The following is a 23,148-nucleotide window of genomic DNA, read 5'->3' on the forward strand; positions in this document are numbered from 1 at the left end:
CACGACTACCGGCATGGGGGAGGCTGTTCCCATGGCCCTCCTCCCCACCTCGGGCGGGAGGGCAGGGTGCTGGATGGTGCTGGTTGGCGCGGCGGGGAGCAGCCCCCGCTGACCTATCCCTGTGCTCAGGCGCTGTTCTCATCTGCTGGGAGCGGCAGCTTCCTGAGCTTGAGGGATGGCGGTCCGCGCTGCCCAGAGTCGCGGGCAAGCATCTGTTTCCTATCCTGGCAGATAGCTGCTCCTGATTCCTTGGACAGGACTCTGCTAAGTCAGAGCTCCAAACCTAGGCTCAGCTGGAGTTTCTCACTGTGTTTTTCCCACCCCTTCATTTTCCATCCCCAAAGTTGTCCTGACTCGGCTAGAGCTACAAATGCCAGGCCTGGTCCGTGGTTAAGGGCACAGGCCCTTCGGGATCTGTCCTGGGTTCTCCCTGTCTGGGAGGGAGTGTCAAGGTGCCTGACACCGCTCACAGGCCCCCTCTGTCTCTCCCACCCGCTCAGGCCTCGGCGGGGCCATCGGCTATGTGCTGGGCGGGCTGGACTGGACCCAGACCTTCTTGGGCACCTGGTTCCGGACTCAGAACCAAGTGCTCTTCTTCTTCGCGGCCATCATCTTCGTGGTGTCAGTGGCCCTGCACCTGTTCAGCATCGACGAGGAGCAGTACAGCCCGCAGCAAGAGCGGGCTGGGGAGGCGGCCGACGCACTGCCCCCTGCTGCCCGCGGGAGCGCGCTGGACGGTGGCGCGGGGCTGTTCCCCGAGGAGGTGCGGTCGGAGCAGGAGCTCGCGCTGGACTACCTGGGCGCGGGCATGGTGCGGAGCAAGAGTGACTCGGTGCTGCACGTGCCTGACGCCGCGCTCGACCTGGAGCCCGAGCTGCCCTTCCTGCCCGACATTGAGCCCTCCATCTTCCACGATGGCTCGTACCCCGGCACCCCCCGCAGCACCAGCCAGGAGCTCGCCCGTGCCAGGCCACCCTGCCTGGCCTCACTGCTCAGGGAAACCGCGAAGGAGGACGACACGCTGCTCGAGAATCACGCGCCCGAAGCCAAAGTCCCCAATGGCAGCGGCTCCCCGCCGACGGACGGCCCCATGGGCTACACCAGGGTGGACGTGAGGCCCGTCGCCGCTGCATCTGGCTCCATGAGACGGCGCAGGCACATGTTCCGCCGCCAGGCCTCCAGCACCTTCTCCTACTACGGCAAGATCGGCTCCCACCGCTACCGCTACCGGCGGGCCAACGCCGTGGTTCTCATCAAGCCGTCGCGCAGCATGAGCGACCTGTACGACCTGCAGAAGCGCCAGCGCTGCCGGCACCGCAACCAGAGTGGGGCCACGGCCTCCAGCGGGGACACGGAGAGCGAGGAGGGGGAGGGCGAGACCACCGTGCGGCTGCTGTGGCTGTCCATGCTGAAGATGCCCAAGGAGCTCACGCGCCTGTGCCTCTGCCACCTGCTCACCTGGTTCTCCGTCATCGCCGAGGCCGTCTTCTACACCGACTTCATGGGTCAGGTCATCTTCGACGGGGACCCCAAGGTGAGGGCTGGGATGTGCCTGCCCCGGGGCCTGGCGGGCATCGGCCTCTGTGTCCCGGCCGGCGGCTGGCTGTCTCCGGGGGCTGCGTTACGTCACGTTGGGCCCCATGGCCTCCGCCCGGGCTCTGGTGCAGGGCGAGGCTGGGAGGGGCTGGAACCACCTGTGCGGAGCCCAGCCGGTACCGGGACTGCATCTCCCGTCGCCGCAGCGTTCATCGCGGTTCATAAACAGCCCGCCTGCGGTTGAGATGGAAAGTCCCCTCCTCTGCCCAAAGGCTGTGGCATGTGATCCCTGCCCCCGTCCTGAGCCCCAGTCTCTTTTCTGGAACAGGCCCCCTCCAACTCAACCGCCTGGCAGGCCTACAACGCGGGCATGAAGATGGGCTGCTGGGGCCTGGTGATCTACGCGGCCACCGGCGCGATCTGCTCAGGTAGGCCGACCTCCAGGTGGAGCAGCCGCACTCCCTCGGGGGTGCTCAGTGGCGGGAAACAGGGCCCAGGTCGTCCTGCCCAGAAGATGGGCCTGACTTGGAACAGGGCTGTGGCTCAGGGCCAGAAGCATGGAAACTCATGTGTCTGGATTTGGGCATCCTCAGACCACGTGCAGGCTGTCCTCTGTGCTGGTTCCTTCGCTGGGGGTGCCTCAGAGAGGGGCTTCAGCAAGGGACGGGCTTAGGGGGCTGGGGGACAGCAGGCACCAGGCCCGTGGGCTGGGAGAGAGGTCTTTTGTGCTTAGCCAGGAGTACAGGGGGAGGTGGGGCCTGCAGACCTCATGGAGGAGAGGCCTTTCCCTGCAGGTGTGGTTTCATCCTTGAGGAGGGGGGTCTGGGTGACAGGCCTCAGTCTTGGGAACAGCATGCCTAGGCCCACTTTCCGGGAATGGGGCACAGCGAGGTCCAGGGTCCCCTGAACAAGTCTGGCCTGGGTCCTTCCTGTTCTCTACGTGTACCTAGAGGGGGAGGTTGGCGTTATTTCAGCCTGGCCTGGACTTGAGGATGGCCAAGGTTAATGGAGCAGCGGGAAGCCAGCCTGAAGGTCACACAGCATTGTCTGTGAAGCCTCAGAGAGGCTTCCTGGGGGAGGTGACATTAAGCTGCTGGGCCAGAACTGGCGAGCAGGAGTCTGTCCCTCTAGACTCAGGGGTTTACACCCTGGGGAAACCAGCCACAATTTGAGATCTTAAGTCAAGACTGGGTGTCGGGATGTTCTGGTGGGAAGGGTCTGGGCCAGGAAGGCCTGCAGGGCGAGGAGGCCCCAGGGAGCTACTTTGTGGGACCAGGCGCTGGACTCTGGGACCCAACCTAGGAGGGCTGACGTCTGAGGTGCCAGAGCCCCAGGGAGCTGAGCGGGGTACCATGGGTTCACACGTGTGATGGGGGCAGGTGGGACTTGGTGGGGCGGCGGGGCGGGGGTGCTCCGGGTAGCAGCAGCAGCAGGGGGTGGCCGACAGGAGTGGGGTGAGCACGCAGCTCAGGGCCCTGTGGGTCACTGTCCCGTGGCCGTACTCTCCCTGCAGCGCTGCTACAGAAGTATCTGGACAACTACGATCTGAGCATCAGGGTCATCTACGTGCTGGGGACGCTGGGCTTCTCCATCGGCACGGCCGTGATGGCCCTATTCGCCAACGTCTACGTGGCCATGGTCATGATCAGCACCATGGGTATCGTCTCCATGAGCATCTCCTACTGCCCCTACGCCCTGCTCGGGCAGTACCACGACATCAAGGAGGTGCGTCACAGCTGGGGGCTGGGGTCGGGGCAGTGGATGCAGTGGCGGGGCCCGAGGGCACCAGGCCAGAATGTAGCACAGGTCAGATCATCAGACTCCTCTGGCTCCAAGGCCCTGCTTGTTCTCCAATCGTCTCTAGGCAGAGAGCTCTGTACCTTCCGCTGGGGGGCATTTGGGGTGCAAATGGCCCCCCCAGGTCTTTGGTTCTGAAGTGCCCCCCACTTGGGTCGGTCTGAGGCACCGGCTCCTTCCGTGGCCCACCTGACGGCCCCCCCACTCCCAACCCGACCCGGCTGGCCTGGCGGCTTCCGGTGCATCTTAAGGGACTTTGGTCGGGCACGCGGGAGGCTGCCTGCCCCTTGCTGTCCCCTTGCAGACCCCAAAGCAGGGGAGCTTGGCCGGCACTGGCCTGCGTAGTAGGGCGTGAGCCCCCTGGGTCCGTCTGTGTTTTGAGCAGCTACATTTAGAGAGGGAGCAGACAGGTGCAGTCAGTGTAACAGCGAATGCTGTTCGTCACCATGTGTCCCAGACGCCATGATTTCAGCACGTCCCATATAAAACTCTGATTATTCTCCCCAAGCCTTGGAGGGAGTGTGTATCTGACGCCAGCAGTCCCTCTTGACTCTGACCAGCCGCATCTCAAAGTGCTCCGTGGCCACAGCGCTGGTGTAGACCGTGGTTCTCAAACTCAGACACAGACCCTAAAAGGAGAGGAAAAAAAATAAAACCAAACTATGTTTAATCTTCTCTTGCACAATTAGAGAAGCAAAGTAAATCCACAGTGATTAGGTACCTACGAAATGCCAAACTAATGAAAATCCAAGTAACCACATCGTGTTTTTTAATAAGCTGTCGCGTTGGAGTGTAACGCGACTACAGAAAAGCACACACACTGTAAGCGAACACCGTAAGTGGGTTTTTGGACAACAAACTGGAAAGGGTAACGCAGACGCGACAACAACACCAAGCTGGTCCTTGTCCTCACCTCTGACCCCGTGTCGTCCTCTTGCCAGTGTTTGAACCTCATGGGACCAGAGTGTCTGCCCTGCCTTCCCGCCTGTGCTTCCCTCCTGTGGTTGCAGAACACGGCTCTTTCCCTCCCGGTCTCACCGTCGGCCACGATCTGTGCTGCACTCTGGTGGCGGTGGCATTGGGTGGCACCCTTGTCCCGTGCGCGTCTGCAGTCCACCTGGGATACGGGGGTGTGTGTGTGTGTCGTAGAGGAGCGTGACTTCGTTTCCCCATGTCCGGGTAGCTGTGTGACCCAGTGCCACTCACATGAGGGCCACCTGGTGTCCACCCGCTCTGCGGTGCCATCCTTGTCCGAGCTGGATGGCGTTTCTGGTCCTTCTGTCCTCTTCCACTGGCCGGTCTGTTCTCAGACAAGTACTCTGTTCTAAAGTAGCTTCGTAGGAAGACCGAAATCTGGTGCCGCGGGTCCTTCATCTTTGCTTTTTGAGATCATCTTGGGTGTTCCTGACGGTTTATTTTCATCTGAGTGTTAGAGCAGTTTCTGGGCTTTGGTATTGGAAGTTCGTTGATTGATCAGTTTGGGGAGAGTTACGAACTTGATAGTGCGGAGGCCTTCTACCCACAGAGACGCCGCATTCTTCTATTAATTCTTCCAGCGCATTCATAGGTACTTCCGACATCACACTCAGTCCCACCACCTGTGTACGATGAGATTTATGTTTTCTTTTCCAATCCTTAATACGTTTTCCATTTTCCTTGCCTTATTGCAATGGCCAGAGTCTCCAATACAGTGTTGAATAGAAGTGGGACTGGGTCAGGGAGACAGGCTGAGTGGTCGCCAAGCAGCCGACGGAAGGCAAGTTCTGTTTCCAGACTTCTGAGCTCACATTCAAACCATGGTGGTGTTGCTGACGGGCCGACCCCCACCGCGGCCCTCACTCTCGGGCTCTCTCTCTTGCAGTACGTCCAGCACAGCCCTGGGAACTCCAAGCGCGGCTTCGGCATAGACTGTGCCATCCTGTCCTGCCAGGTGTACATCTCCCAGATCCTGGTGGCGTCTGCCCTCGGGGGCGTGGTGGATGCCGTCGGGACCGTGCGCGTCATCCCCATGGTGGCCTCCGTGGGCTCTTTCCTGGGCTTCCTGACAGCCACGTTCCTGGTGATCTACCCGGAGGTGTCAGAAGAGCCCAAGGAGGAGCAGAAGGGCCTGTCTTCCCGGCCGCCTGGTGACAGCGGGGACGGCAGCCAGAAGCCCACCGTTCTGACCCTGTCCCGGAAGGAGGGCCTGCAGGGGCTGGTGGAGACGGAGTCGATGGTCTGAGCCTCGCCCCTGTGCACACACATTCCTGGGGGGGTGGGTTGGGGATGGCGGGCGGGTTGGTCACTGTGGCTTTGGTGACGGCACAAAGCAGAGTTCCTTCACGACACGGGTGGGGGTGCGGTAGCTCTAGGGTAGGCCTGGGCCTCTGGGCAGAAACACCACACTGATTACTTTTTCCACGATTAAAAAAAATAATTTGAAAAAAATTTTTTTTAATTGACAAGGAGCTTCTGGTTTCAACTGTTTAATTTCGCAGGTATATTATTCTGCATGTTTTCAAATCGTAAGGCAGATTTACAATAGATGCAAGCAATCCAGAGAAAAATAAGATTTTCATTTCCAAGGTCATAATTGAAAACCACAAGTCCGTGCTGTGGCTCGCCGCCTGAGGTCTGCGGATTAAAGACAGCAGCCATGTGGCCAGTCACTGGGCCTCTCTGGGGGCCTGCAGGTGTCAGATCTCACGTTCTGTTGGTGCTGCCATTATTGGAGAGTATTTTTATCATTATTTTAGAAAAAAAATTTTTTTTTTTCTCTCTCAAAAGTGGTTTTCTTAAGGAAACCACATGTTTTCTTCTTCTCCTCAGAGATTCTGATGGCGTGAGGGGCAGACCCGCCTCTGGGCAGCGGGAAGTGGCAGCCGCCCCCCCACCCGCACCCCCATCCTGAACCTGTGCTGCCAGGAGGGCCCCAGGGCACCTGGGGGGCGGGACAGGGTCAACTGGGGGTGGCCTGCGGCGACGGCGGGCTGGGACGGGCACCTGCGGCCAGCAGCATCCCAGGGACAGACAGGCCCCCGGCAGGTGCGCGCCCATGTCTGTGCCTGGACCCCCGACCCCCTCATCGTTGTCCGGAGCTCCCCAGAGAGGAGATGGACTCTTTCATTGCACTTTGACTCGTGTTTAAACCATTTTTGGGAAATCATGAGGGCAGAGCTCCAGGTGCGGCCTCGGCCCCTGGGACCTGCCACCAGGCCTACCTCGGGTGCGTGGGACGCGGCCCCGGCCTCTTCTGACCTCTTCTGACCTCTCGGGCCTGCTGGGCCCACCCGACGCCGGAGTCGGGGCAGTGGCGAAGTGATGCGAGTGTCTGGGACCTGAGGACGGTCCCCTCCCCCGCAGGACCTGGTGGGGTCTCCGCTCTGAGCATCTCAGCCAAACGCAGACTTGGGGGAAGGCACGCGGTCGATAGATGCCGCAGCTGCTGGGGAATGCTTTCCAGGCCATTCTCACGACTGAGCAGTGTCTGCTTTTCTCACTTGGAACGACCGGTCTGAGCTTCCTGATGGCACCTGGACACAGACGATGGTCATACTTCGCTGCCTCAAGTTTTTTTTTTAATGAAGAACTTTCAGATGCATGAACAATCATGCCGCAGTATCACTCTAGAGCAGATATATATACGTATATATATATTTCAAAGGAGACTAAGCAGTTTTTAAATAAATTACTTGAATTTTCTGTGTATTCCAAGGACTGGCTGTTTCGTGTGCTTGGCTGGCCTCTGGTCATGTCGCGTCTTGCAGCTGCTGGTGGCACGCGGTGCAGGTGGCGTTTTGGGTCCGCGTCGGTCCCCTTCCCCCTCTGAGCTCACCCCCAAGAGCCGACCTCCCAGAGCCGGCCCCGAGAAGCGAGGGTTCTGCGAGTGTTCGTGCAGGAGGCTGGCCTCGTGGACGCGGAGCGGGGACAGGGAGAGTCCGTCCGGCCTGGTGCGAAGCCCCAGTCTCCTGCTCCAGCTGGGCGGGTCCCCAGGACAGGTCCCTATCTCCAGCTCAGCTCATCCCCCTGGTGGCTTTCTCCCGCCGTGGGTCCTCCTGATTGCAGGGTCCGAGTAGCTGGCCTGCTCCCGACAGCCAAGAAAGCCAGTGGCAGGAGAGCAGCTGATCCGGGGTCGGAGTGGGGGCTGGAAAAGTCCCAAATCCAGGTGTGCAGCGAAGCAAGCGCATGTCTTGGGTCAAGAGGACCACTCTGGGGCGGGAGCGCTGGTGCTCCCATGGGTGTGTGGGCCAGGCACTTGGGGCCTGGCCAGGTCTTGGTGTTCAGGCATTAGGGGCTTACGGTGGGGCCGTCATCCACAAAGCGTGTTAACCCTGGACGTCCCAGCCGTCCCCTCACCGTGCTCTGAAATAACAAGGGTCCCAGAGGACACTCCGTTGGAAGCGGAAGGCGCACCCCTCCCAGGACCAGCGGGCCCGGGGCCGGGGCTGCCTCAGCAGACTGTGGTCGAACGTGGATGTTCCTGACGGGTCTTCCTCACTCCTGGGTCTGATTGGGGCTCAGACCTGTGGGGAGAGGGAGGTGCCTCGTGGTCTGGATCGGGGTCCCTCTCCGTAGCTGCCTTCCTGGGCTCTCGCTCTGGGCGGGAGCACAGAGGGGCGCTCGGCCCACCCATGCGGGGAGACGATTTCAGGGTCGCACTGACTCGAGAGCCTCGAGTGTCTTCACGCATCTTAAGAGCCGCGAGGGGGAGCTGGCGGTTTGCACGCGGTTGCACTCTGGGGCCCGGGGTGCGGGGGGTTGGGGGTGTGATTTCTTTTCTTTTCTTTTTTTTTTTTAAAGATTTTATTTATTTATCTGACAGAGAGAGATCACAAGCAGGCAGAGAGGCAGACAGAGAGAGAGGAGGAAGCAGGCTCCCTGCTGAGCAGAGAGCCCGATGCGGGGCGCGATCCCAGGATCCTGAGATCATGACCTGAGCCGAAGGCAGCAGCTTAACCCACTGAGCCACCCAGGCGCCCCGGGGGTGTGATTTCTAATGCAGTAGCCGGGGCGGACCTGGTGGGGACCCAGCAGGAGAGTGTCCCGGAACGGGCCATCTTCAGCCTGTGCCCGAGGGTTCTGCAGCAGGCCTGCAGGTGTCAGTGCGCAGGACAGGTGGCCCTGGGGCTCATGGGCACAGGTCCGTGGGCTGGGAGTGTGGCCTGGAGGGGTTCTGTTCAGTTGGTTGCTGTGTCATGGAAATGGGCTTATTACCAAAACAGGGTAACGTGGCTGACTTGCCCTTTTGTTCCCTGTAAAAGTCAACAAAGTGAATGTCTCAGATGACCCAAACCTGTGCAGCCAAACCCTGGTCTGTGCTGGAACCTGTGTGGGGGCAGGGGGGCTCCGCGTCAGGCCAGGCAGCCCACCCCTGCGCCTGTATCCCTGTTCTGTGTGACGCCGTTGTGACCTTCAGGTGGCTAAGGGTCCGCAGCGTCTGTCCCCGCCCTGGAGTCCCCCGTGAGCGCCAGGCCCCCCTCCGAGGTGCTCAGGTGTGTGCTTGCAGGTGCCAGTGTGTGGGGACGGGGTTCTCTGAGCCCCCACCCCAAAGGCCCACCTGTCTGTGGGGCCACAGGAAGCAGGACGTGGTTAGGAAGCTGAGCTGAGCCTGTGAGCCCTCCAGGGTGGCCCAGCCTCATGACGCTTCCATAGCGTGTCTGACGGCAAGCTTCTGTCCTGTGTCTGCCGGTGGCCGCAGCAGCTGGAGGTGGTGACACCTGTCACTGCCCAAGTTCGTAACATACCAGCTCCCACCAGACACCGCCTCCCAAACAGGCGTAGCTGAACTTTCCTTTCCGCCAGCTGTCCAGCTCCTGTCACCCTGGGGAGGGTGGGGTGCGGGTGGCCGGGCCTTGCGGGTGGCTCATGCCGGGGACAGGCCAGTCTTCCCCATGTTGCATCCGCAGGCATCCATCTTCCTGTTTCCAGGCCTGGGGGGCCGCTGGCCTGCTTCCCAAGCTCCCGGAGTGGGCACACGGCTGGCGGTGGACTTGGCCCAGCACCTGCTGGGAGTGGGGTCGATGCACCCCGGCCCTGAACATGCATCACATCTGGGAGCCCAGCCTCAGCTGCTTCCTACCCCCTCACGGGAAGCCAGCCACCACCGTCCCGGCCCAAGCCCCCCAGTCTTAAGAGGGCCTCTTGGCCAGCCCGTGCTCTGGAGGCGGCGGTTCCTCCTGGACCTCGGGCTGCTGAGTCCCGTCGCTCTCCCCGGGGTTGGGGGCAGGGGCGTCTCCGATGCTGTGGACCAAGACAGTCTCTTGGTGGCAGAAGGACCCGTTTGTTGGAAATGCCTCTTGTTACAGGACGAAGTCCCCAGGCATCTCGGAACGACCCTATTTAGTTCTATTGCGATCTTCCCACAGGACTTTTTTTTTATCAACTTATTAAGTTGGGTAGTGTAACAACTCTTGCTGATTTCAGCAACAATGTAAGTGTGTGTTAGACACACAGTGTCTTATGAGGAAAAGCGCTTATAAAGAAGAATAATACCGGATATTAAGTTTTTATATGGGGTGCTAAGAAGGGACCTGACGTTGGCGTGTCTGTGTGCCGAGCGTCGGTCGTGTCGTTTCCTTCTGGGTGCACCGAGCTTGCGTGTCTGCCGGGTTCTGTCGTGCACACAGTTCTGTCTGGAACGCTCCGTCTCCCCCCAGGGCCTCCCTGGGTCTGTTTTGCTGTAACTTTGTGGTTAAATCTTAAACCTTTCCCTACCAGGTGACCACGTGGGTGTGTCTGAGTCACTTCCCCGAAGCCCCTCCCTGTGCCTTACTGGGGCTGGGCTGGGGACCCAGCTCCCCCACCCCGCCCCTCCCCCTGTCCTGAGCCCAGGTGGGTCTGGTGGGGGAAGGGCAGAGAGCCCCCAGGCCCACTGCTGTGTGGACAAAGTATGGGCTCAGGAAGTCTCCCCAGAACCCCTTCCCCACCAGTTCCCAAACCTGGGGGCCCGTATTGGAACCCCCATCTTCAGCCTGGGGGGTGGCCACCAGGACAGATCCCAAGCCAGAGGGGAGGAGGTCACAGCTCTGCCTGCCTCCCCGCCTGGGGGTGCCCAAGTGGGAGCTCAGGCCCAGCCAGCTGGGGATGGGCTGGGGGTGACTCCCGCCCAGCATGCTGGCTGGGGCCCCAGGACAGGTGTGGTCGCAGGTCTGGCAGCCCCTCCCGTGAAGAGGGAGCTGCTCAGAAGCTGGGCCTGTACCTCCAGCCACACAGGTAAGTAGCTGAAGCCTGAGATTCGGGGTGCCTGGGCCTCGGGCTGGGTGGGGTCCTGGGCAGGGGAAGGTGTTGGCCCCCCCCCCTCCGCAACGTGGCCCAGAGGAAGTGGGGGTGGGGGCTTGCCCAAGGCCACTCGGCCAGTGATTGCTGAACCCAGGACAGGGCGCCGCAGAGGCTGGGTGGGGCCCCGCAGAGGCTGGGTGGGGCCCCGGGAGGGAAGGAGGGGCCAGGGAGGTAGCGGGTGGTGGCGGAGGCTGGAGTTGCCTGGAGCACCCTCGCCCGCAAGCCTTCCTGCGGCCTGAGCCACAGCGCCCCCTGCCGTCTGCCCAGCCTCCGCCAGCCTCCCCTAGTGCAGGTGCCACCCGCCCGGCTGGGGGGTGGGACAGAAAAGTGGGGGGGGAGCCTGCCGGACTCCGCACGTGCTGATGTGTTGTTTTCTTACAAAAATGGAACCACACATGGGTTTGCGGTCTACATGTTCTGTTGAGTAAAACCTTGATCATCTTATTTGCACGTTTAGGTCTACATCCTTTTAATAAGATCAACGGGGTCCGGGGGGCGGGGGTTGTGGCACCCGGGTGGCCCAGTCAGTTAGGCCTGCCTTCAGCTCAAGTCATGATCTCAGGGTCCTGGGATCGAGCCCCACATCAGGCTCCCTGCTCAGCAGGAAGCCTGCTTCTCCCTCTCCCCCTGCTCGTGTTCCCTCTCTCGCTGTGTCTCTCTCTGTCAAATAAATAAATTCTTTAAAAAAAAGTTGAACAGAGGGTTTTTGTTTTGGGGGTTTTCTGGCTTTTCTTAGTGAAGTTTATATCTATCTACTGTGTAGATCTCCTCTATCTTCCTAAAAGTGTAGCATTAATAAACTTTTTCTTGGTGATGCACTTGAGGATTTTCCTGGGAAGAGTGGGACACCTTAAATGGGGCATACGTAGATGAGAACACTTTGTGAAGCAGTGAAGTTGTCAGTGAGAGAGCTCCCATCTGGTTTTGACTCTGTCTGGACACCGCTCTGGCTATAATCATCAGTCTTCGCTTCCACTAATGTGGCTCTTTAACATTATTAGGTCACTTCCAACGAAATGGAAAGGAGCAGACTGTGATAATCTTTAGATGAGGAAACCAGAGAGCAGAAGGGGGACACACATCTATTCCAGTCTGTTAGAAATGATAGAAAACACACGTACACTCAAGACAAGAGAAGGAATCCTGGATGGGTGGGAGCAGTCAGCCTGAGGGAGGAAGCCCAATCTGAAATGCTCAGGGGTTCTTCTGCAAAGGGTTGGGAAGGCACCAAGGGGGCGGGGGTGGGGTGGGGGGCAACTAACTTGTCCCACAGCTCCCTGGCGGAAGGTGGCCGGGTCCCGGACTGAAGCCCTCACTGCTGCAGCTCCTTGAACAGGCACAGGACGGTGCTGCCCCTGGCTGGGCCTGCACAGTACGAAGTGAGCAGAGATCGGGCATCAACTCGCCAATTGGAAAACTGCATCAGTAACGTATATAATTGAAGTTTGATTGTGATTTATTATTTTCTTTTTGCTTGAAAAATTAGCTTTATTGAGGTCTGATTTACATGCAATAAGACTGACTAGTTTTAAGCGCACAGCGTTCTGACAAATGCATACTGTAGGAACTCATCGCTGCCGTCCCAGTCTCATGGCTCACGCGGAGAGCCCCGCAGTTCACACCTTGGGGTGTTTCCCGAGAGAAAGGAAAACCCAGAAACTTCTATCACACATGCTCACAGCCAGATGTCTTTTCCCATGGAAAAGTGCTCCCCTCCTCCCGCCACTTCGAACGGACCATCCCGGGTCTGCGTTGTGTCACCGGAGAACCCCGCGGTGTGACGCGCTCCTCCCGCGTGCACTACAGTGCAAGGCCTGTGTGATTTCGGGTATCGCGCGTTTGTTCCCGCTTTGTTGCTGCTTAGGACCCGATGACGAGCGTCCATCCGTCCGCAGAGCAGCTGGTGGGCTCGGGGGTTTTATCAATTCTGGGTTCCTGCAGATGCAGACTTTCCGATCTCACCGTAACTGCCGGAGCGGGTCTGCTGAGTCGCGTGCTGTGTGTGGTTTTAACTATTAAAAGCTACCGTAGGGCTCCCGGGTGGCTCAGTTGCTTGAGCGACTGCCTGCAGCTGAGGTCATGGTCCTGGAGTCCTGGGTTCGAGTCCGCCCTGGGCTCCCTGCTCGGCGGGGGGTCTGCTTCTCCCTCTGACCTTCCCCCTGTCATGCTCACTCTCTCTCATTCTCTCTCTCAAGTGAATAAATAAAAACTTAAAAAATAAAAAGCTACTGTATGTTCCCAGGGGTTGGTGGGGGACCCACGTCTCTGTGTTCCCACAGTGACAAGCGAGGGCTCTGTGGCTGCACCTGCTGGGCCGCGTCCCGGCCAGGCCGGCTGACCCAGTGTCGGCCAGTGCTCCGCTGTGCAGCGCTACCCCAGTGGGGCTCCAGGGACACGTGGGCGCTCAGCATCTCCTGTGTTCGCCATCTTCCTCGGTGCAGTGTTGAACTTGACATTTTGTCCTGATTTTAGTGGGTTTTTCTCATTACTCGGTTTCTAAGGGCCCAAGTCCTGATCAATATTTTCTCCTAGTCTCGGAGAGAGAGAGGTGTGCGCCTTGTTCCGGAGCTCAGAGGGCAAGACTGAGTCTCTGCCCGGGAAGTGCGGTGTCTGCTGGGGGCGTTGGGGCTGCTCTGGGGCCCCCCGAAGCCCTTCCTGTTCCTGGTTTGTGGTTCTGATCCCGTCTCGTGCTCTTCCTGGATCTGTCGAGATGAGACTGTTTGAGTTTGTTAATGTGGTGGTGAAGGACATCGTGGTCTCGCGTGCCGCACCCATCTTACCTTCCTGGGATGGATTCTACTCCGTTATACGTATTATCCTCTTTACTTACTGCTGGATTTGAATTTCTAGAATGTTGTTAAAGATGTTTATGTTTATGAAGGGAAATGGTCCTGTTTTTGTTTCTGTTTTCCTTTGTAATGTCTGGTTTTGGTAGGAAGGTAATCATTACTATCATAAAATGAGATAGGGAAGAGCTCACTCCTTAATTTTATGAAAAAAACTGGCAGAGAATTTACACGTTTTCCTTGTATGTTTGAAGGGTTTGTCAGTGAATTTTTAAAGAGATTTATTTATTTTAGAGAGAAAATATTGAGGGGGGCACCGAGCAGAGGGAGAGAGAGAATCCCAAGCAGGCTCCACGCCCATTCCGGAACCCAACCTGGGGCTCGTTCCCACGACCCTGAGATCATGACCTGAGCCGAAACCAAGAGTCAGACGCTCAACAGACTGAGCCACCCAGGCGCCCCCATCGGTGAATTCTTTATGAAATTGTCTTCATGTGGAGCTCTGGAACTGGGGTTAACTCTTCGTCAGAAATGAGGCTCTTCCGGCTGTATGACTGGAATGAGCTTTGTTGCCGTGCTTCCACTCCAGCCAAGTTGTCAAATTTATTAGCATCAGATTCAAACTATTCCCTTCTGATCTTTTTCAGCAGCTGTAGGATCCATAGTGATTTTTGTGTTCTGGTTTTTAGTGGAGGTGAGCGGACACACGGCGGCAGGCACAGTGTGCGAGCGTGAGTTTTGACCCGTGCCCACTCCTGAGTCGCAAACACACGGTCTGCATAGCAGACTGGAGTTTTCCCTCCAGAAGGTTCTCTCTTCTGCCCTCCACTTACACTGCGTCCCGCGTGCGCGCCAGTTAGCCATCGGGCGTCCGCTGAGATGGGTGCAGGCGCCACGGGTAGCTCTGCCCGTTCGGAGGAAAGGCGAGTGGAAGCAGGGGTGTGCAGCCTTCCCGCCTGGCCGCCTTCACTCGGCACGCTGCCTCTGGGAGTGTGCACACTGCTGAGTGCCACACGGGCCAGTCCCTCCGCGCTGACGAGAGGACAGGCTGCCTCCATTCTCTGGCTGACACGTGTCTCCAGTGTGGCACTGTTAGAAGCAGAGATGCTGTGGACACACTCATGAGAGTGTCTCTGTAGACACGGGTGTGTTCATTCCTCTCAGGTAAAACACGAGGTGGGGGATTGCCTAGGGGGCCCAGTCGGTAAAGCGTCTGACCCTTGATTTCAGCTCAGGCCACGATCTCAGGGTCGTGAGTTCAAGCCCCGTGTTGGGATCCCTGTTCAGTAGGGAGTCTGCTTGGGATTCTCGCTCTTGCTCTTGCTTGGTTTAAAAAACCAAAAGAAAGAAAGAAAAAAAAACCCAAGGTGTGGAATTGTGGAGTTGTATGGTAGGTTTGTGCCATGTAGAAACTGGCAAACGGGTGCCTGGGTGGCTCAGTCAGTGAATTGTCTGCCTTTGGTTGAGGTCATGGTCTCGGGGTTCTGAGATCGAGCCCTACGTCAGGTCCCCGGCTCAGTGGGGAGTCTGCTGCTCCCTCTCCCTCTGCCCCTAACCCCTCTGCCCCGGCTGTGCGCTCACTTGCTCTCTCAAATAAATAAAACCTTAAAAAAAAAAAAAAAAAGGAAAAGAAAAAAGAAAAACAATTGGCAAACAGTTCTCCCCAGTGGCTGCGCTGTTTGCACACAGCAGTGGGCGATCGCCGTCACACACAGTAGTTCCCTTTGCTTCGTACCCTCATCTGCGTTCGTTCTTGGAACTCTAATGTGAGCTACTCTGATGACTGTCAGGTAGTGTTTCACTATGGCTTAATGTCTCTCCTAAATGACTTATGAGTTTAAGCATCTTTTCAAATTGGCATCTGCTTATCTCCGTTGGTCAGGTATCCTTTGCCCATTGCTTAATTGGGCTGTTTGTATTGATTTGTAAACACTCTTTATATGTCACGGGTATAAGTCTTTGTCAGATCTAGCATGTCAACATTTCCTTCCAGCTTTTTTTTTTTTAACTTCTTAATGATGTATTTTAATGATGTCCAATTTAACACTTTTTTTCTAGTTAGCTTTTATTGTATTTTCTCTAAGATGTCTTCATCTGTACCAAGGTTGCAAATATGTTCTGTGTCTGTTCTGTAAGTTTTAGCTTTACATCTAGATGAACCACCCAGAATGAGATTTTTTGGAGTGAGATTAGGGTTGAGCTTCCTCCTGTTTCCATACATTTACCCAGTTGTCTCAGCCCTGTTTGTTGAAAAGACTTACTACTGACCTGTCTGGCGATTTCTGTTGACGGTCAGCTGACTGTGTCTACATCCTGTTCCGCACCATCGATCTATTTATGCCCACGCTCTTACCGTCTTAATCACTGCTGCTTGTGGGGGGGGGGAAGCTTTAAATCACATGGTGTGAGTTCTCTAGCTCGGATCTTTTCCAAGGTTATCTTGACTATTCAACTTGGGGTTTCCATGTGTGCGTGTACACCTGTGTGTGTCAAATTGTCAACGTACATATGTTTAATTTGTGTTGGGGTTCAGATTGGAATTACCTCGAATGTACTGGGTTGACTTGTAGAGAACTAATGTCTTTACAGTATTTAATCTTCTCATCCATAAACATAGTATACTTTTTTATTTAGGCTTTTGAAAATCTCAGCACTGTTCTGTGTTCTTAGTATACCAGTCTAGCACATCTGCTTCATTAAGTTTATTCCTATGAGATGTGTTTTGAATGTGATCATAAGTCATATTTTTACATTTTTTAAAAGATTTTATTTATTTGACAGAGAGAGATCACAAATAGGCAGAGAGGCAGGCAGAGAGAGAGGAAGGGAAGCAGGTTCCCGCTGAGCAGAGAGCCCGACGCGGGGCTTGATCCCAGGACCCCGAGATCATGACCTGAGTTGAAGGCAGAGGCTTTAACCCACTGAGCCACCCAGGCGCCCCTAAAAAAGAGATTCTTTAGGATTTCTGTAATCAGTATGTGGACAAAGACAGTTTGTTCTTCTACTCCAACCTTTTAATCATTCATCTTTGCCTTCGTGCCAAGGCCAGGACCTGCGGTGTGGTGTTGAATGGGGGGATGAAAGCGCTTGTGCCTGTTCCCGGCCTTGGAGGGGAGCAGCTGGACCGCGGCCGTCAGGTTCCCCTCTGTTTGCTGGAATGTTTGTTGTGGATGATTATTTTATTCCATCAGTTTTTTCCTGCATCTGTTGAGATGACTTTGGCTTTTCTCCTTTATTCCGCTAATACGTGCGTTTACAGATGGTCAATTGTTAAATCAACTTTGCAATCCTGGGCCCAGCCCCACTCGGTCAAGCTCTGTTATCCATTCAAAATGTTGCTGGATTCAACTGGCTAAGAGTTCGTTCAGGCATTTTGCATCTGTGTTGTGAAGGGAACCGATGTGTACTTTTATTTTCCTGTAAGATGATCTGTCAGATTTTAGTACAACATGGTGCTGGTCTCCAGAATGGGTCAGGAGGTGATCCCTGTCGTTCAGACGGACTTGTGTGGGATTCTAGGACTCCGTGCTTAAGAGTGCGCTAGAATTCACTGTGACACTCACAGGGCCCAGGGTTTCCTAGGAAGGTTTTTGACTAAAGTCAATTTCCTTAATAGATGTAGAAGTATTAAGATTGTCTATTTCTTCTTGTATGATTTGTACATTTCACCAAATTTATTGCCATAAAGCGGTTCCCTTACTGTTTTGATGTCTAGAAGATGTCAGCCCGTCTCTCGTTCATGATAGTGGTTATGTGTGTCTGCTCCTTTTCTCTTGTTGGTCTTATAAGAGTTTACCAATTACTTTACAGAACCAACTTTTGGCTTTGTTGATTGCTTTCCATTTCATTGATTTTGGTCTTATCTTTGTTATTTCCCTCCTTGGCATATTTGGGATTAAATATGCTTTTATTTTTTTTCTGTATTTTCATGATGGAAGTTTAATTTCAAACCTTTCTTTTGATAGAGGCACTTAAAGCAATAACTTTTCTCTAAGCACTGCCTTAACTGCATCCCATGAATTTTGTATTATTTTGATTTCCTGTGTGATATCTTTATTTGACCTTTAGGTTATTTGGTTTGTTTTTTTCTTTTTTAAAGATTTTATTTATTTGAGAGAGAGAGCGAGCGCACAAATAGGCAGAGAAGCAGGCAGAGAGAGAGAGAGGGGGGAAGCAGGCTCTCCTCTGAGCAGAGCCTGACGCGGGGCTTGATCCCAGGACGCTAAGACCATGACCTGAGCCGAAGGCAGAGGCTTAACCCACTGAGCCACCCAGGCGCCCCGACCTTTAGGTTATTTGGGAATAATGTTTAATTTCCAACATGATTTTAATTTGGAGATTTTGAGGGAATTGCTGCTGTTGATTCCTAATTTAAGTTTGGGCTGGTCTGAGAACACGTCCCGTAAGACTTAAATCTTTGCACTTTGTGGTCCAGCGTATGATCTAGCTTGAGGAACGCTCTGTTCGCTAGAAAAGAAGGGGGATTCTGCAGTGTGGGGTATAGCGTTCTGTAATGTCAGGTCGCACTGGCAGACGGTGACGAACTTTGTGTTGTCGCTGAGTTTTCATTTACTGGTTCTCCCACTTACCGAGAGGAGGGTGTGAAAATCTCCCGACTCCTAGTGTGGATTCGTTCTACCATGTTCACCTCCTGCCTGTTACACACAGGATTATTCTCTCTCAGGAACTAGTAACCGTCTCAAGGACCTGAACTGCCTTTCTCACATGCGCACACATCAGCAGGAGGCTGTTGTCTTGACGGGAACCGCGGTGCCGCGACGGTGCTGTCTGCCTGGTGTGCTTGCTCCGGCTCTCCCCGCTCTCCCCGTCCCCCACCCCACCCCAGCCCCAGCCTCGGTGTATTTGAAGTGTGTCTCTTATAGATGACGAGTGTGTTGGTCTGCGTCTTCTGTTCTTCTAATGACACCTGTCACTGCCTTTAGGGCCCGCCCTAACCCAGGATGACCTCATCTAGAGATCGACAGGGCCACACCCACAGGACATGGGGTCAGGACATGGACTGGCCTTTCCGGGCCACTGCAGCTGCTATCATGTGCTTACGAGCTCATTCCGAGCATTTTCACAGGTGCCCAGGAAAGCAGCCTGGTTGGAGTGTTCTCTGGGCTGGTCCTGGGCCCAGTGGGGGGGGGGGGGGGGGGTGCCCTTATTAGTGGCCACGCCAGCCCAGGAATTCCAGGACTAGACCAGGACTAGGGCACCGAGCCCCTCTGTTCCGAGGCAAAGGAACCCAGAGCTCTGGTGTCCTGCGGGCTCAAGGCCACGCTGCAGCCCCGCAGTTAGTAGCACAAGTGAGAAAGAGGCTCCCCAGCATCTGAGCCTGAGCCCCTGGGGACCCCATGGCTTCCAGACGCTTCTAGGCAGCAGACACAGTGGGGCACCTCTGCCCGGCTCTCTGGCCAAGCCCTCCCCAGCCCTGCAGGGAAAGCACCTCATCTTCCTAAGGAACCTTCTAGAAACGGACGGAAGTCAGTCATACGCTTTTAATTCAGATGTTACACTCCCATCCGATTCCAAGGCTGTCACTGAGAGTGGCCAACGCGTTCGCATCTTCAGAGCGGCTCCTGACGACCGGGCTGAGCGACCATCTGTGCAGTGTCAGCGGGAGTGGGGCAAGCCTGCCGCTGGCGCCGTAGCCCAGGGCTGCACCCCGAAGCCAGCTTTCTCTTCTCTTGTTCAAGATACGGCTGGAACGCTAAATCCTAGTAGACTGGCTTCCCGTTCAAGATAAACACTTTTTTTTTTGGTACCAACTTAATTCCGGTTTCTGGAGCCCAGGCGGGGAAGGCATCGTCTCACGGATGGCAGCTCCCCTGCGGCTTCCCGTGACAAGGCGTTCGACATGGACGGTCCCCCGAGCACAGAGGAGACGCTGAAGGCAGAAAGTGACCTTTCACCTTAACAGCCCCCACCCGCCCCTCTGTCACTGTCATGTAAGATCTTGGAAATTATCACCAAGAGTAAAGGGAACGAAAAGTCGGCATTAAAGTAACTGGAAGTGCGCTTCGTGTGAATCCAGGGCAAACCCCAAACGGCACCGGCTTACTTTAGAGCTCTCGCCCACCAGCGAATGTGGGGAAGGTGAGGGTCTCGGACATCAGCGTTTAATAAACAAAGGAATTTATTATCGACAGGTAAAAATAGCTGGTTACGTGTGGACTGACATTCAATAATTTATGAGTGTTTCTGACCGGATTTGACTGTAATTTTTCACATGTTCACAAAAGCAGAATTCAACCTTGTGTCCTTTGCTATGGCAGAGTCTCCCTTCCAGAAGTCAGGAACACCCTTTCTTCGTAAGCACAGTCACGGGGGCGTGAGCCCGCCTGGCTGTTCTCTGCGCCACATTCCCAGAACACCCCAAAATCTGGGCCCGTGATGTGGACCACGCAAAGCACGTAAGTTCTGCAGAGCAAGGCCTGGTCTAAGCTTTCGTCTGGAGGCTCCGGACACTCTGAGCTCAGCCCCATCCCGGAGGCTGGCAGACACCCTCTGACCTTTCAGGGTCAGCGAGGCCTCTGAGTCCGACAAGCCCAGGGCAGAGGGTCCAGCGGCCCCATCTGCGGCTGAGCTCATGGTGGGTCCATCGGGGGACAGGGACAGACCCTCATTTGGTGCTGTCAGGGGGATGCTCCCTCCTGGACACTGAGGGAGGGACATCTCAATATTATAGTAAAAACGTGTAAGAGGTCTTTTTTTGCAAATACTTATTTATAGCTAATAAGATCATTTCAGATAAATAACGGACCATCTACGGCAACAGACAAGATGCAGATGGTTGAAATATATGGGACTGAGTGGCAGCAACGTCACTAGAAAATTCGATCATGGATGCTCTTTTAGGTGGAACTCCTCACTGGTGACCTTTGGTAGCACAGTCTCTCTAGGTCTCCTCACTGTAAAGACTGGACATTAGTTAAAGAAACACAGAGCTTGCCTCAGCCCAGCCTGGCCGCACACCCTGAGCCCGGTGCTGTCCCCTCCCTGTGCTGTCCCGGGTCACCTGCTCTGAGCGGGCCCAGCAAGGGCAGCCACCAATCTCTTCAGCCACAAAGCTATCATTTCAAAAGCGCCTCCTCTCACGCACGTGCTGGAAATAAGTGGTCAGCCGAAGGCCGTCGGTCCCCACGCTGACGCTCACTATACACTTGTGGAACAAACGAAGCAGAGGAAGCCACACCAGAGACTTGAGGTCATGCGTGATGGGGCTGAATCGCTTTCCTCCCGCTCTGGTGCCGGCCCCTAGTCGTGAGTTCTGGAACTTTCTAGACAACACACACGGTAACCTCACCGCAGAGCCTATTAGCAAGTTGATCCAGCTGCCTGCCGGAGAAGCATCCCAAGCTGGCTGCTGGAATCAGGACCGTGGCACACCGCCCTCCCCCACGGGGGGCCGGACTGGCTCCCCTCCCCCACCTTCTTGGGGGGGGCGCCGGCAGGGGCGGGACACAGCGCTGCTCAGCACGTCCACCCACGTTTACTCGACTTTCCAGATGGCGATCTTCCCTTCCCCCCTGCCCGACCCGCTCAGCACGTATCTGTCCTCCGCCGAGCACAGGGTCTTCACCGTGTCCACGTGGGCCACCAGCTCCTTTTCCACCGTCTTCCTCTCAGCGTCAATCACGTAGATTTTCCCTTTGGACTTGCCCTGGGCCAGGCCTGTGCCACCTACCCAGATCTGCCAGGGAGAAACGGAGGGGGTGTCGGCCACACACAGACTGTCCCGGGAAGGGAAGACCCCTGGAGGCGTGCTTTACCCAGTACACCCCCGAATCCGAGTCCTTCCTGGACAGGCCGCGAGGGGACGCGGCCAGGGCAAGAGCTGGGCCTGGGGGCGCGTGGCTCCCCGCCTTACCTCCTTCTTCACCCTGATCATGCAGCTGACCTCGGAGCAGTCCTGGAGGCGGACCGCCTGAGGGCGCTGGGTCAGGTCCTTCAGGCTCCAAGTGTAGACGCTGTCGAGGCCAGCACAGGCCGCCCAGAGCTGCTCCTGCTGAAAGACAGGTCACGGTGTGGCTGCCGGTGGCCCTCCGCCCCAGGGAGCCCGCCCAGACAGACGCTGCAGCCCAGACAGATACCTCCGGGAGGAGCTGGAAGCTGAGGAAGGACGTGCTGATGTCCTTGAAGTTCTCGCTGATCTTCAGCTCTTGACAAAGGAGTCCGCTGGACGTCATGGCCACGATACTGTTCCCGGTGCCTGCAGAAGGAAGGGCGAGCGTGAGGCCTGGGGGGTGCACCCGGGCACAGGGATGAAGCCACTCGAAATGTCACCTGGGCAACTGGCAGGTGCCAGCATCGGCCAAGCGCTCCCAGCAGCCCCAGGGGCCGTCTCCCTGCTGTGACTGACGGGGAGCCCACCGCCCGCCGCGCCTTCCGAGGTCCCGCAGACCCTGTGGGATCATGTTACCATTGGGAACCCTTCCCCCACCGAGCCCCAGCCAGTCCTTCCCCCGTCTCAGATGAGAATTCAAAGTGACTACGCCACATGTCACCAAGTGCATCTTCATCTGTGACTCAGAGAATGTCTGTGACCCGAAAGCCTCTGCAGCTCGACAGCCTCAGGTGGCTGGGCAGCCCGAGACTTGTCCTGCTGGGACGGCGCCCTGTGCCCCTGACCGCTGCACTGAGGCCGCTGCACCAGCACCCAGACACGGGGACAGGCAGACGCCGCCTCGGGGGCTGCCCCAGGTGGATGCAGAGGGAGGGAGAGCCCGCAGGCGGCCGTAGGTCCCCTCAGGCACCCCTGGCCGTGGTCGCCCCAAAGACTTGGAAACTCAGGGGGGTTCTCAGTCATGGACTAAGCTCAAAAGTGAAATGTGTTTAACCCAGAAAAGCGGGACACCAAGCCTCTGTAGGATTAGGACTGGCCAGTAAGTGATTCAGTGAACTTTCGGAACAAAGCCTAATGATCTCGAAAGAAGGCTGTAATCCGGTCTCCTAGATATGTCCACAACAGCCAGGATATGACAAGAACTCCTGCACATGTGACACACGAGGACACGAATGCAGCAGAAGAAACAGCACACAGAAGCAGACCCACAGATGACTCAGGATCTGGCAGAGAACCTCGACCCACAATTACAAATAAATTAAAAAACTCACAGGAAGATAGAGGACGGGTGGAAATAAAGACTTTAGAAGAGAAATGGAAATTTTTCGGGCTGAAATGAAAATTTGCTGGACAGGTCCAGCAGCAGACAGGACACTGATGATGAAAAGTTCAGGTCTTAACCAAGCTAAACACAGGAAAGGAAGGAAAGAATTACAGCTGTGTGGAGGCCTGTGCGACATGATCAAGTAGCCTACTATATTAGAACATTATTGTATATGTTTACATCACGCTCTGATTCTAGAATACATATGTGTGCATACGTTCACAGACACACATACATACACACAACGAAAATTCCAGAAGACACGGAGAAAGGATGGACAAAAGCAATACTAGAAGGGAACAGTTAAAAGTCTCCCCCGCTCATGAAAGTAAACCACAAGCGAGACAGATGTGAAGACCTTCACCACTGAGCACGCTACAGCCTGACGCGTGGAGAGCAAAGACAGCCCCTCGCGCAGCCTCAGAACCCAAACACGATGTGTTCAGCTGAACAACAGGAATGACTTGTCAGGAACGCACAAACCTACATGACAACAGAAAGAGATTTATAAACCGTGGGGGGATCCAGTCTGTCAGCCTGGAATTTGCTTACAGCAGACTCAGGTCCTAAGAAATTCTAAGGGAGATGCTTAATGCTAC

The 23,148-nt window shown here is 55.9% G+C and overlaps 2 protein-coding genes across 6 annotated transcripts in view; one reads left to right on the forward strand and one right to left on the reverse strand.

Annotated features, from left to right (window-relative positions):
* Nucleotides 1-7,020, forward strand: part of SLC45A4 (solute carrier family 45 member 4) — a 69,654-nt gene extending 62,634 nt beyond the window's left edge. For all 3 annotated transcript variants that reach the window (XM_047725123.1, XM_047725122.1, XM_047725124.1), the window contains exons 5-8: nt 501-1,534; nt 1,865-1,964; nt 3,050-3,261; nt 5,195-7,020. In XM_047725123.1, the coding sequence (XP_047581079.1) occupies nt 501-1,534; nt 1,865-1,964; nt 3,050-3,261; nt 5,195-5,554 (1,706 nt within the window). In that variant the 3' untranslated portion in view covers nt 5,555-7,020. The remainder of the gene's footprint in view (nt 1-500; nt 1,535-1,864; nt 1,965-3,049; nt 3,262-5,194) is intronic.
* An 11,843-nt stretch (nt 7,021-18,863) lies between these two features.
* Nucleotides 18,864-23,148, reverse strand: part of DENND3 (DENN domain containing 3) — a 49,986-nt gene continuing 45,701 nt past the window's right edge. For 2 of the 3 annotated variants that reach the window (XM_047724562.1, XM_047724564.1), the window contains 3 exons: nt 21,473-21,591; nt 21,250-21,387; nt 18,864-21,072 (listed from right to left, as the gene is read on the reverse strand). In XM_047724562.1, the coding sequence (XP_047580518.1) occupies nt 20,872-21,072; nt 21,250-21,387; nt 21,473-21,591 (458 nt within the window). In that variant the 3' untranslated portion in view covers nt 18,864-20,871. The remainder of the gene's footprint in view (nt 21,073-21,249; nt 21,388-21,472; nt 21,592-23,148) is intronic. The other variant, XM_047724563.1, reaches the window with a different exon arrangement.

The sequence above is a fragment of the Lutra lutra genome, chromosome 4, assembly GCF_902655055.1.
Source record: "Lutra lutra chromosome 4, mLutLut1.2, whole genome shotgun sequence".
Classification (NCBI taxonomy): domain Eukaryota; kingdom Metazoa; phylum Chordata; class Mammalia; order Carnivora; family Mustelidae; genus Lutra; species Lutra lutra.